At 43.2% G+C, this 11727-nt stretch overlaps 1 protein-coding gene across 1 annotated transcript in view; it reads left to right on the forward strand.

Annotated features, from left to right (window-relative positions):
- NAPG (NSF attachment protein gamma) overlaps positions 1–11035 on the forward strand; it is a 28568-nt gene extending 17533 nt beyond the window's left edge. Inside the window, exons 9-12 of the mRNA XM_058692719.1 lie at positions 4786–4864; positions 6978–7057; positions 7609–7738; positions 8759–11035. Of these exons, the coding sequence (XP_058548702.1) occupies positions 4786–4864; positions 6978–7057; positions 7609–7738; positions 8759–8899 (430 nt within the window). The 3' untranslated portion in view covers positions 8900–11035. The remainder of the gene's footprint in view (positions 1–4785; positions 4865–6977; positions 7058–7608; positions 7739–8758) is intronic.
- Positions 11036–11727: the final 692 nt, after the last annotated feature.

The following is an 11727-nucleotide window of genomic DNA, read 5'->3' on the forward strand; positions in this document are numbered from 1 at the left end:
ATTAAATGTTTTCTTCATGAAGACAATAGATTGTAAAATATAATTCAAACAGGTTTAAAGTAGCATCGGAATAAATTAATATAGAATTAATAACTTTGGTGTGTTTTCATTTAGATATACTACTTTATAGGACCTTCTTTCATTGATGTAGGATTTTTTTGTTGGGCTAAACGGCGTAGTATTTTTGTTGTGTTTTTAAATTAAGAGTTTTGTATTAAACCATGAGGCAAAACTTAACATATACATAAGCCTTGGGTCATTACGTTTATTCATTTTACTTATCTAAGCTTCCTAGAAATCCAAACAACTGGAATGCTAACTCCAACGATTCCCAACTTATAAACGGTGATATAGTAAGTTCAGGTCAGTGCCTGAAAGGGTTTCTTATAGAAACAGAGCTGCCTGTGGTGATGGTCCCAGGTGGTGCAGCATAGCTGAAGTGTACCAGGATTCTGATTCTCTGAGCAGAGCCTCGCACTTGTCGCAACAGTGCCCTGGACTCTTCTCATCCCAGGGCAGACAGGCATGCCCTGGCATACTTTGTCCTCTTCTCATCCACTCCCTGATGGTCCTCCCCGCAGACCTCCAGAGCCTTCTTAAGGCCCGACCGAGGTCCCTTAACCACTGAAGGCATCCGAAGCGAAGTTGGAGCTAGGGACAGAAAGTCAGGCCTGCTCTGGGCACGAGCGCGCACCGCTTCAGTCTCCCCAGGGTATTTCTGCTTTCACATCTGCTCACCTGTTGTCCAGACTGAGATTATCTAAAGCTGGTTTCTAGGGGGTGGAGCAAAGGGAAGGAGGGGGCCAGGAGGAGCTCCCCAGGAGGGCAGCTGAGCAGCCTTTTCTAGCTACATGTACATGGTCCCCTGCCGAGCAGTAGCCACCACCATTCCCAGAAGTTACTAGTCAGCTGTAGCGTGTGTGATGAGAACCATTATTCTAGAACAAATACAGAGTTTTCTTCACAGTCCAATAAAGTGGTATGGAGATGCTGGAAGGGGGACATTTATATGTCTAGGGCAGCCAGTATGTCTTTTATTTACTTCATGAATGTTTTATTGCTTTTTTTCTTCCTTTTTAGTAAAAGTGCATTGAAAAATAGTATTTTATGTAGTATCTTGAACAAAAATTTTATGGAAATACTTTCTTTAAGTTTTATAAGAACATAAAGATTGATTTGAATTTATTCAGGAGTGGTAAGGAATTTGATGTTTTGAAAACTATCCCTGGGTATGGATAGTATGAAAGAGTTACAAGTCAGCTGTCACAGTACTGCCGTCAGGAATTTCAGTAGTACGGGATGAGAAAAACCTGGAGGATATATGTTAAAAAAAGATAGCTGTGAGAATTTATATGATATTTGAGTATTTTGAATATATACTTTGATTCTAATCTCAATTGGGGCTGTCAGTTGTCCAAAAGAACTAAAATAGTAATTTTATATAATTATAGAAAGAGCATCTAATAGAGTATAGCTTGCAATTTTAAATTTTATGTTTGTTACATTTAGAATAATATATTTTTACATTAATGTGATTCTGTAATATTTAGTCATAACTTAACAGTAGCTTCTAAGTATAGTGACATTAAATATCCTGTTTAATATATTGGTATTAGTCTCGTGCTCTTCCTACATTTCTGGAGAGCCATAATTCAGAAGTGAGTCAGAATTCATTTAGGTTCTGTCTGTGAGGCCTTAAATCAGTCCACACCAGTGCCCGTGTCCCCTCCCTGAACAGGCCCTTCCAGTTGGTTTGACTTAACAGACCATTCCTGTGCCTTCCAGAGAAGTTCTGAGGCAGCTGAGCTGCTTGGTAACACTGAGTGGTTGGTGCGCAGTGAACCAAGTCAGAGTGCTTTCCAGAGCTTTGTCATAATTCTCAGTGAGGAGGAGAATCCGACTTCTGTATCAATTAACCACCCCCACCACTACCTGACTCCCCACTTCTAAGGCTCTCTCTCAGACTCTCCCCTGGTGGCTGAGACAGTCACTAGATTGTAAACACAGGGAGAACTGGGTGTGTGTATGTGGGGTAGGTACTAGTTGAACATAACTAGTTTCCTGTCCTTGTCCTGTCCTGTCTGTTGTGATGCCAAGGTTTATTAGGGTGATATTAAGCTTAGTTGGGAATGTGATGAATTGGCTGAAAGTTTTGTAGGTAGTTAAAAATACGTTCTGGATTTCAGGAGGCCGTGGAGGAGTTTTGAGTTATTGTGAGGGAGATGTCCATTGAAAACTGGGTTGAGTGAAGTCCTGTGACAATTTCCTGTTGTATGCACATAATTTTTGTGGGGCTTACATTTTATTTTATTTTTGAATTGTAGGAAGATCAAAAACAGTTTATTATCTTTTCAGCAAAACCAGACGCGTTTTATTTTGTTAGGAGTATTAAGAATTATCTCCATGTTCCATTATAATTTATGAATAATTTCCTGGATACATTTGAAAACAGTTGGCTTTATGTCAGTTTCATGGGCTTTTAGCCAAGTTGATCATTTTTTTAAATCACACATAAATAAACAGTATTTCTCTTAGATGGCTGTTTTGCTAACTAGCTGTTAGCACATGGAAATGCTGTTTTTATGCCAAGGAGATAAGTGAGTCACGTGTGAAGAATACAGCCTTTATCGTTAAATATATGAAAAACTTAAAATGTTAAGATTCCTACTAGAGTGGTATAATCTGGATGTTCACCGAATGTCCTGATGTAATACGTTTTATAAAACAGGATCTGGGATAAGCTCATGTAATAATTACAAATGATACAAATGTATGTTACCCAGCGTATTAATTTCCTTTTCTGTATGACAAGTAACCACAAACCTAGCAGCTTAAAACAACAGTCACTCATTCATTGTCTCACAGTTCTGCAGGTTAGAAGCCCAGCTCCGGTATAGCTGGGTCCTGTGCTCAGAGTCTCATTAGGCTGGAATGAGGTGTCCAGTATGGCTGTGAAGTCATTCTGGGCTCATTGGCTGTCGGCAGGATTCCTTTCCTTGTGGCTGTAGGACGCACACCCATATTTTCTTGTTAGTCGTTGGCCTGGGGGCAGTCCTCAGCTCTAGAAGTACCCATAGTTCCTTGGCATGTGCCCTCTGGATGGTTTACAAGATAGTAGTTCTGTGGCTTCTTCAAGGTTGGTGAGAGCATGTCTCTTGACTTCAATCTCTGACCTTTTAAGAGCTCTTCTGATTAGGTCAGGCCCATCCAGACAATCTCTCTGCTTCACTCAAAGTCAGTTCATTAGTCACTGAGTCACTCCTCATAGGAGTGAGTTCTATCATATTCAGAGGTCATGCCCACATTCAAGGGAAGACTATATAAGGATATATATAAGGAGCAAGAATCTTGGGGAACAGTCTTAGAATTCTGCTACCATGTGTAATTTATAAACTGGCTTTGTTCCCCAGATTTATCAAATTGGGCTTAAGAAATTCAGAATGTATTTCTCCAGTGAGCCTTATTTTTTTTTTAATATAATTTATTGTCAGATTGGCTAACATACAGTGTGTAAAGTGTGCTCTTGGTTTTTGGGGGTAGATTCCCGAGGTTCATCGCTTACATACAACACCCACTGCTCATCCCAACAAGTGCTCGTATTGTATGAATTATTAAGTTGCCAGGGTAAGGCCCACAGAAATTCAATTTAATTCATAAGAATTAAACCAAGCCAATACTGTGTGTGTGGTGTGTGCACGCATATGCGACTTAACTATTCAGGCATAATTTTAAAATTATCTTTTTTAAAAGATAATTGTTAACATTTTTATATGTTAATTTGGGTTATGAAACAGCTCTTTGCCTCTGCATCCAAACAGTGCAGACTGCTTGCCCTTTTGGCTTTTGGGGTGAGGCCTGCACACTTTCTTGAGGCACGGGTTAGGTGCCAGGAAAGGAGTCCCAGGACGAGGCCGTGGTACGCCTGTAGAAAGAGATGAGGAGCTGTGTACGGTGTGCTGGGTTTGAGGCTGCGAAATGGGAAGGGCGAGGGCCTTGGAGGATTCGGGGGAACAGTGTTAGCAGTGCCTTTCCTCTTCATCCTGCCGTCTGAGTGGGATGGAAGGAAAGGAAAATGGGTGAGAGTTCATTGAAACCGGTGAATGGTGAGGACGAAAAGGACATTTTTTCTGGCTCACTGAGCAGCAGTGGAGCGTGTGGTGGTGAGGACAGAGTTGGGGAAAGAACTCTCCAGCTGTGAGGCACTGCCCTTGGGGTGTCTGGATGGCCTTAGTGGAAGGGAAGAACTCTGGGGTGATTAAATCAGGGCTTGTCTAATGCTTTTCACGGAAATTCACAGAGCAGTTTGTTGAATTGGATAGATGGCTCATTAATGGGTGATCTTTACCAGACTTAAACTTCTCTGTTTGAAGTAACTTATCCTTACGTGCTGCTTTTTGTCTGTCTGCTTGATGCCTGAACGGGTGAGTGGAGTGTTTCAAAGATAAGCCATGGGGTGCCTGGGTGGCTCAGTTGGTTAAGCATCCAACTTCGGTTCAGGTCATGATCTCGCGGTTCATGAGTTCGAGCCCCGCATCGGGCTCTATGCTGACAGCTCAGAGCTTGGAGCCTGCTTGTGCTCTGTCTCTGTCTCTCAAAAATAAATAAACATTAAAAAACAAACAAAAACATAAGCCAGATGTACAGAGCTCATGGAAACTGGGTTACTGAGCTAAAAGTGCTTTATGTGTTATTTTCGCTAAAGTCTGTGCTATCAAATACAAAGGCGATCTTCCCTTTAGGTCATTTAGAGCTGCCTTGTTTGACATTTCTTTGTTTTGTCTTTAGGTTTGATGAGGCAGCACTTTCTATTCAGAAAGAAAAAAATATTTATAAGGAGATTGAGAATTATCCAACTTGTTATAAGGTATGCTTTTGAAAGTGCTTATTTTGGCTTTATATTTGTTAATTTTTCATATTGGTGTAACTGGGTACCTAGGACTGGATTCCATGGATATTTTTAAAAATAATTTTGGGCAAGATGGAGTAAGCCCCCTATAGTCTGTCTCTCCTGTTGATTACAGCTAAAACTTCTGGACAAAATATAAAAATTCCTGGACTCTGAAAAATAAAAGCAGAGGGTGAGTAAGCACTTGGACAGGCAGCCAGTACAGGAGATAGTTTCCAGAGTTTTCCCTATTTTTCTTGTGGCATTGCTTGAGAGAGGCCCCCAGTCCTGGAGCCCGGCAGCAGAGGCTCCAGCAGCTAAAACCCATCTACCCCATGTTTCTAACTGGAGGGACTCATCTATCCCGTGTTTCTCCCATGGCTTTGTTCTGAGGGTGAGTCCTAGTCATGGCAATGGCTGTGACGATGGTGCAGGCAGATGAAACACCGCAAGAGGCTTATCAGTCTTTTTGGCCAGAGGAGCTGGGACGATGAGCTAAGAGCAAGGTAGAACGCCCAGGAAGGAGGAGAAGGGAATCCCGAGTGTGGGTGTGAGCAGGCGCCCACACAAGTCCTGGGTTTACTCTCCAGCTCCGCGTGTGCCGGACAGACCCAGAGCAGCAGGGCATAGGCTTTGGGAGCTGAAGTAAGATTTGACCACTGTCCAGGGCGCACAGCACCCTGGAAGGACTCTTGCTTGGGGCCGAGCCGCAGCGGCAGGGCAGAGGCGCTGAAGACCAGAGCCGCTGCCCGCCAGCTGCAGACGGAACCTGCAGTCTGAGCCTGCCTGCGGTATTGCCTGCTGAAAGCATCCATGCTCTCCTGAGAATTCTAGGAGAGTCTATGCAGCATAACATCCACAGTGTCCAGGATACAGCCCCAAAGCGCTCCACACAGAAGGAGCCAGGAAGTCGGCCACTTTTCAAGAGAAGACAGTGGACGCCCACCCAGAGGTGCCCCAGATGTTGGAATTACCAGGTCACAACTTCCCAGCCTTTTTTTTTTTTTTTTTAATGTTTTATTTATTTTTGAGAGAGAGAGACAGTGCAAGCAGGGGAGGGACAGAGAGAGAGAGAGAGAGGGAGACACAGAATCCGAGGACAGGCTCCAGCCTCTGAGCTGTCAGCACAGAGCCCAACGCAGGGCTCGAACTCACAAACCATGAGGCCATGACCTGCGCCGAAGTCAGATGCCCAACCGACTGAGCCACCCAGGCGCCCCACAACTTCACAACTTTGAAGCAGCTGTTGCAACTGGCCCATGAGGTGGAAAGGCAAACAGATGAATAGACAAAAGGACTGTTGTTTCCTCTTCTCTTTCTTTCTTTCTTTCTTTCTTTCTTTCTTTCTTTCTTTCTTTCTTTCTTTCTTTCTTTCTTTTTCTTTCAATAAAAACTAAAGATGAGCTAAATGAGAATTTTGGAACTGAAAAGGCAATGTCTGCAGTAAATATTGGATGAACTTAATCTGATAATGGAGATGATAAAAGATACAGTGAACTTAAAGATGGATCAGTAAAAGTTGTCTGAAGAACGGAAAAAGATTGAAAAACCCATTTTGAAGAGCTGTTCTGCCAATAAGATCTTATCAGTCATATCTTTGGTCTTCATGATGCTTTTGTGGGCTTATAGATAGTGTTGTTCCTATTATCTAAAGTTTTTATTCATTCATTTGTCTTTTTCCTACTGTCTAAGAATTCCAGAGTATTATTGTGGTGTCACAGGTCTCCCCTCTTTTTCATTCCTTTTTCAAGATTGAGCCTATGTAGATACTTAAGAGACGTTTTCTTACAGCGTGCGGTAGTTGTGTTCTAAGTTGTGTTATTCAGTGTGGTCCTCAGACTGGCAGTGTTGGGACACCTGGGAGCAAGCGGGATTGCAGGCTTGCCTCGGACCCCCTAGATCAGCCTTCATTTAGCAAGACCCTGCGTGGCTCATGGGCACAGTACAGTGACCTGTGCCGTTGTGTGTTTTCTTTCATGCGTCCTGTGGAAGCTACTAAGAATTTATAAGTCTCCGTATGACTCCAGATGTCAGGGGATTGACTTTGCTAAACAGATGTAAATTTGGGCCATAATCACCTCTTCTGTTTTAGAAGACAATCGCTCAAGTCTTAGTTCACCTGCACAGGAGTGACTATGTGGCCGCGGAGAGGTGCGTCAGAGAGAGCTACAGGTAAGACGGAGGCAGCGCTGCCCGGATGTGCGGTGTTAACGTCTGTAGTTCTCAGTGTCAGACCACTGCTTAGACAGCTGCTATTGGTCCTGAAGCCATTTTTGGTTTTTAATACATTTCATAGTGGTGGGGGGACTTCCCTAACCACTTCAGCAGGATTTTGACAAGTTCGGATCTTCCCTGTGTTTTTCTCCTGGGGATTTTGTGGGAGTGAATGATGACTTCAATGATTTTGTTCTGTTTGCCTTCTAAGAAAAAAAGAACAACAAAAAAAGGAGTAAAGAAATGTTCTCAGATTATATGTTACAGGAGGATCATGTCTTACTGAAGGTAGTTCAAATGAGTGGTCTCAGCCTGGGCACTGCTGACATTTTGGGGTGCATACATAATTCCTTGCTGTCTGGCCTGTCCTGTGCCTTGTGGGGCGTCTGGGGCATCCCAGGCCGCTACCCACTTGTTAACAAAAATGTCTCCAGATATTGCCAAACATTTGCTGGGGGGGCAGGATGGCCGGGGGGCAGGGGGAGACGTGTGACTCGTGCTTGCCGCAGCATTCCAGGGTTCAGCGGGAGCGAGGACTGCGCCGCCCTGGAGCAGCTCCTTGAAGGCTATGACCAGCAAGACCAAGACCAAGTGTCGGAGGTCTGCAACTCGCCCCTTTTCAAGTACATGGACAATGATGTAAGTGGCCTCTTTTCTTTCCCCTTCAAAGGCGGAGGCTTCTAGTGACATCATTTTTCTCCTGTGGGCGTGTGAGATGTTCCCCCTCTATTTTTCACCTCCGGCTACTGCCCGACAAGGAATGCGGCACTTGCCCTGAATTTCACCATAGTCTTAGACTGTTGAGATGTCAGCCATGTGGGTTCACAGCCATTTATCTAGCCTTCTAACTGTTGACCATATCTGTAGTTTTTAATTCGGTTCCAGTTCTCAGCTTTGCCTTCCTCCCGTAGACCTCTGTAGGTCGCTTAGTTTGAGTTTTCTTTTAGGCTTCACCGAAAGAGGCTCCTCGGGTAGTGGCCTTTGTAATTCAGGGACCTTGTCAGAGGCCCACTTCCATGACAGATGGTTGTGTCACACGGGGTATTACTGAACTCCTGAACTCTGGAAGCCTCACTTAACTCATCTGTAAGAATGGAGCAGCAGGTCCCTGTCTTGCCCACCTGTCTCGAAGAATAGATTTGCATGTGGGAAACAGCCTCGCACAGTGCCGTATACAGAGTGTGAGCCGTGTCTGTTCAGTAGATTGATGAGCCCCTGTTCATTTGATTTGATATTAGAGCAGCTTAAGACCTTCGGTTTTTTGTAATGATGTATATAGGTTTTTTTCTTGATAAATTCTTTTGTAGGTTTTTGTAAGTTTGATGATTTTTTAAGAATTTGTCTCTAGCTTAACTTCTCATTTACTGCACAGATCTTTATTTTGTAGGTACCTGCCAGTATTACTTAGCGGGTCCCAATGATCTCAGATTCCTAGGTGTGGCAGAGAACTGATGTTTTTACTGGTTGCGTACCTGTCACGTCACGGTCACGAGCCATCTGTTGGCAGAGCAGTGTGGGTTGTGCTGTGGGTGTTCTTCCATCTAAATGGTAGTATTGGTAGAGAACTAAGATCTGTCTCGTATAGATAACTACTGTTGACACGTGGCACACTGAGATTCTGGTCATCCAGCTCCTGAGAACATGTTTTGTCGTTGACAGTATGCTAAGCTGGGCCTGAGTTTGGTGGTTCCAGGAGGGGGAATCAAGAAGAAATCTGCCGCACCGCAGGCTAAGTCTGAAGGCGCCACTGCCCCTGCCACCGAGGAAGACGAGGACGAGTACGCCGGAGGCCTGTGCTAGGGTCTTGGCTCTGCGGAAAGGAAGAGAACATTTCTGACGTGCCGTTCATGGACTTGGACCTTGTCTAAGGGGATCCAGACTTCACTGCAGTCATGGTTTTGAAAATGCTAATAAAGACTCATCTTTAGTCATCATTTCGCGAAGTCACCCATTGTACCCACTACCTGAGAACTTTTTTTTTCTTTCCATAAGAGCCTTTCTAAGACACCCAGCAAGAATGAACAGGCAAATGTATTGTCACATTTTAATACAGTTGATTTTGAAATTTGCAAGCCACAAATGATATTCTAAACAAAAGGGACAGTAGACATAGAGATTCTTTTCTCTTGGGTTTTTTTAATTTATTGTTAGAGAATTTTCTTTGCATTTTATTTAATCATTGCTGCTAAAAGTAAAGTTTACTGGTTAAACAAAGTAGTATTTTAAACTTTTGAAAAGGAGATTTATCCCTAGTGATATCAGATACATTTAAATTATTAAATCTAAGTCTTTTCAGAGGCAAGACTGGGACAGGATGCTATTTTGAGCTTTACAATATTGTTTAGCCCAATGAAAGGTACATTTAAAGTCTTACACGTAAATTGAATCCTTTGAAGGCATATTTAGCTCCTCTTTGAAATACATTTTTTCCACCTAAAAAAACACAGCGGCTCTCCCCAAATCCACTTGGTTTTGACTAAATGGGAATTAATGAGGACTGTTTTTATGCATTCTAATTCCCAGCAGTCTAGAACATTTCTTCCCTCCAAAATAATTTTTGATTCATTTAGAGCTGTAACCGGACGGTAACTAGATGTGGGAATGCCGTATACCATAGACATTTAGCTTAGAGGGAAGAATGGTTTCTGAAGCACTTCTGTTTAAAGGACTGACTGCCAGCATTTTAGTCCTGTTGGGTATTCCTAAGAGATTATTTTTGAAGCATTCCTTTTTCACCTCTGTCTCCCAGTCTGCTAAGCGGAAAGAGGCACCGGTCAGCAGCAGGGTGCCTTCTGCGGGCAGGGTGATTTCCTGTCCGCGTGTCCTGTCTTCACAGAGCCCGGCCTTATGCGAGTGCAGCGTGTGTCTGTTCGCTGCTCCCTGAAGACCCCAGGGCCGATCCATCACAATGTGTGGTGTTTAGCCATGGTTTTAGCCAAGGGAGAGGAGGGCTTAGCCAGGACATTATCTTCATGTGGCAGGTGCTCTTGCGTGGGGGTGGGTGGGAGGGTAGACAGATTTATTGAAGACCCTATTTAAAATACTAACAAATACAATGTTTGGATTCCCCAAGTTGCTCTCCTAGTTCTGGTAGCAGCCCATTTTCACTGACTCTATGGAGATTAACTTTGAACAATCTCAGTAAAGCTGCACTTAGACATTTGTACTGAAGGACATACTAGAATGCTGCCAAGATCCCGCCATTGCTGCTGTGCCCTTTAGATCTAGTCGGAAACTTCGGGAGCCTCATATTAACGCTCCTGTGAGCTAAGCCACCATCTGTCTAAACAGATTTGGCAGCACTTAAAAGATACTTTAGACCGTTTGTTTAAAGACCATATTACCCATTGCAGCCTTGGAAAAATCGGTAACTTTTACATTCTAAAAACGAGGAGTGATTCAGTGCATTCTGCATCCGCAGGGCAGCTGACCCTTAGCAACGTAAAAGGCTCTGTTTCTTCCAAGTGCAGCCTCCTTCCCCCTCCCTGCCCGTGCTCAGGGACTGACGTGCAGGACGCACGCTGTGGTGTCCAGGAAAGAGCCCTCGTTTCATCCTCGTGCAGTTTTGTGTTCCACGCACGGAAGTCTGTATCCTGAGTGTGGTCCGAAGTGGGAAACGTGTTTACAACAACAGGAAAACCTTTTGCAGAGCTCACACCATCACTTTTACCAAAGTGGAAGTCTGCATGAGTATGCTCAGAATTGAATACTCAGTGTTCTATTACATTGTAAGTGAAGTCGATCTACAAATATATTTAATATATTGAATTTCTTTGTACATAGAGTATGTATGGTATTTGTGTATGGAATCTGTGCTTCCTTCCTATTTTTTCCAGTTCTTTGATGAGAAAATATTAAATGTGTTGTTACGGAAATGTAGATTATTGCTTCAGTGGGAAGATATTATGAAAATAAAATCTGTAACTATGATATATATATATGATATGAAAGTATGATTATTGTTACTCATTTCACTTTACTTATTTCCTTTCTTCCAAGAACATAGTCTCATTTATGTGATTTCCAGCCATACATATACAAGAACAGTATTTTGTTAGGTCCTGTATTCTGCTCTTTGGGAGTCAGTTAAGTACCTTTAGGAGTTAAACTATTTGAGTTTTTAAGATACTGATCCTCCAGTTAGTATAATACTGTACTATCTGCTGCTTGTCGAGGTGGAAGACTTTAATACCTCTTCCAAGAGAGTAATTCTTTCACGAAGGGAGGCGGTGGAAGTCAAGTGCATCATCCAGGCCAGACCACTTACTGCTGGAGGGACACTCACGAGTTCCCTTTCCCCTGCCACTCAGATCCGGAATGCTCCCGTGTCCTGCCCTGAGAGCGGAAGCCGTAAGCAGAGCCCTCAGCTGACCTGTGATGCACACAAAGCAGGAATGAACTTGGTTTCCAGTGCGTCTTAGTACGTAAAGACTGTCCCAGGATTTGTGCAGAAGTTGACTAATCAAGAAATTTTTCTTGAAAAATGTTATTACTTCTGTAAGAATATAAACCTGGAGTAAGGCACGTTTTGTTGTAAAGTGTTTTAGTTGGTCTTCGAAAAGCGTGTATGACTTTACTGTTAAGAGTTGATGGAAGCTATATTGTGTTTTTTGTGCGGCGCTGGTGAG

The sequence above is a fragment of the Neofelis nebulosa genome, chromosome 11 (genome assembly GCF_028018385.1).
Source record: "Neofelis nebulosa isolate mNeoNeb1 chromosome 11, mNeoNeb1.pri, whole genome shotgun sequence".
NCBI classification, from domain to species: Eukaryota; Metazoa; Chordata; class Mammalia; order Carnivora; family Felidae; genus Neofelis; species Neofelis nebulosa.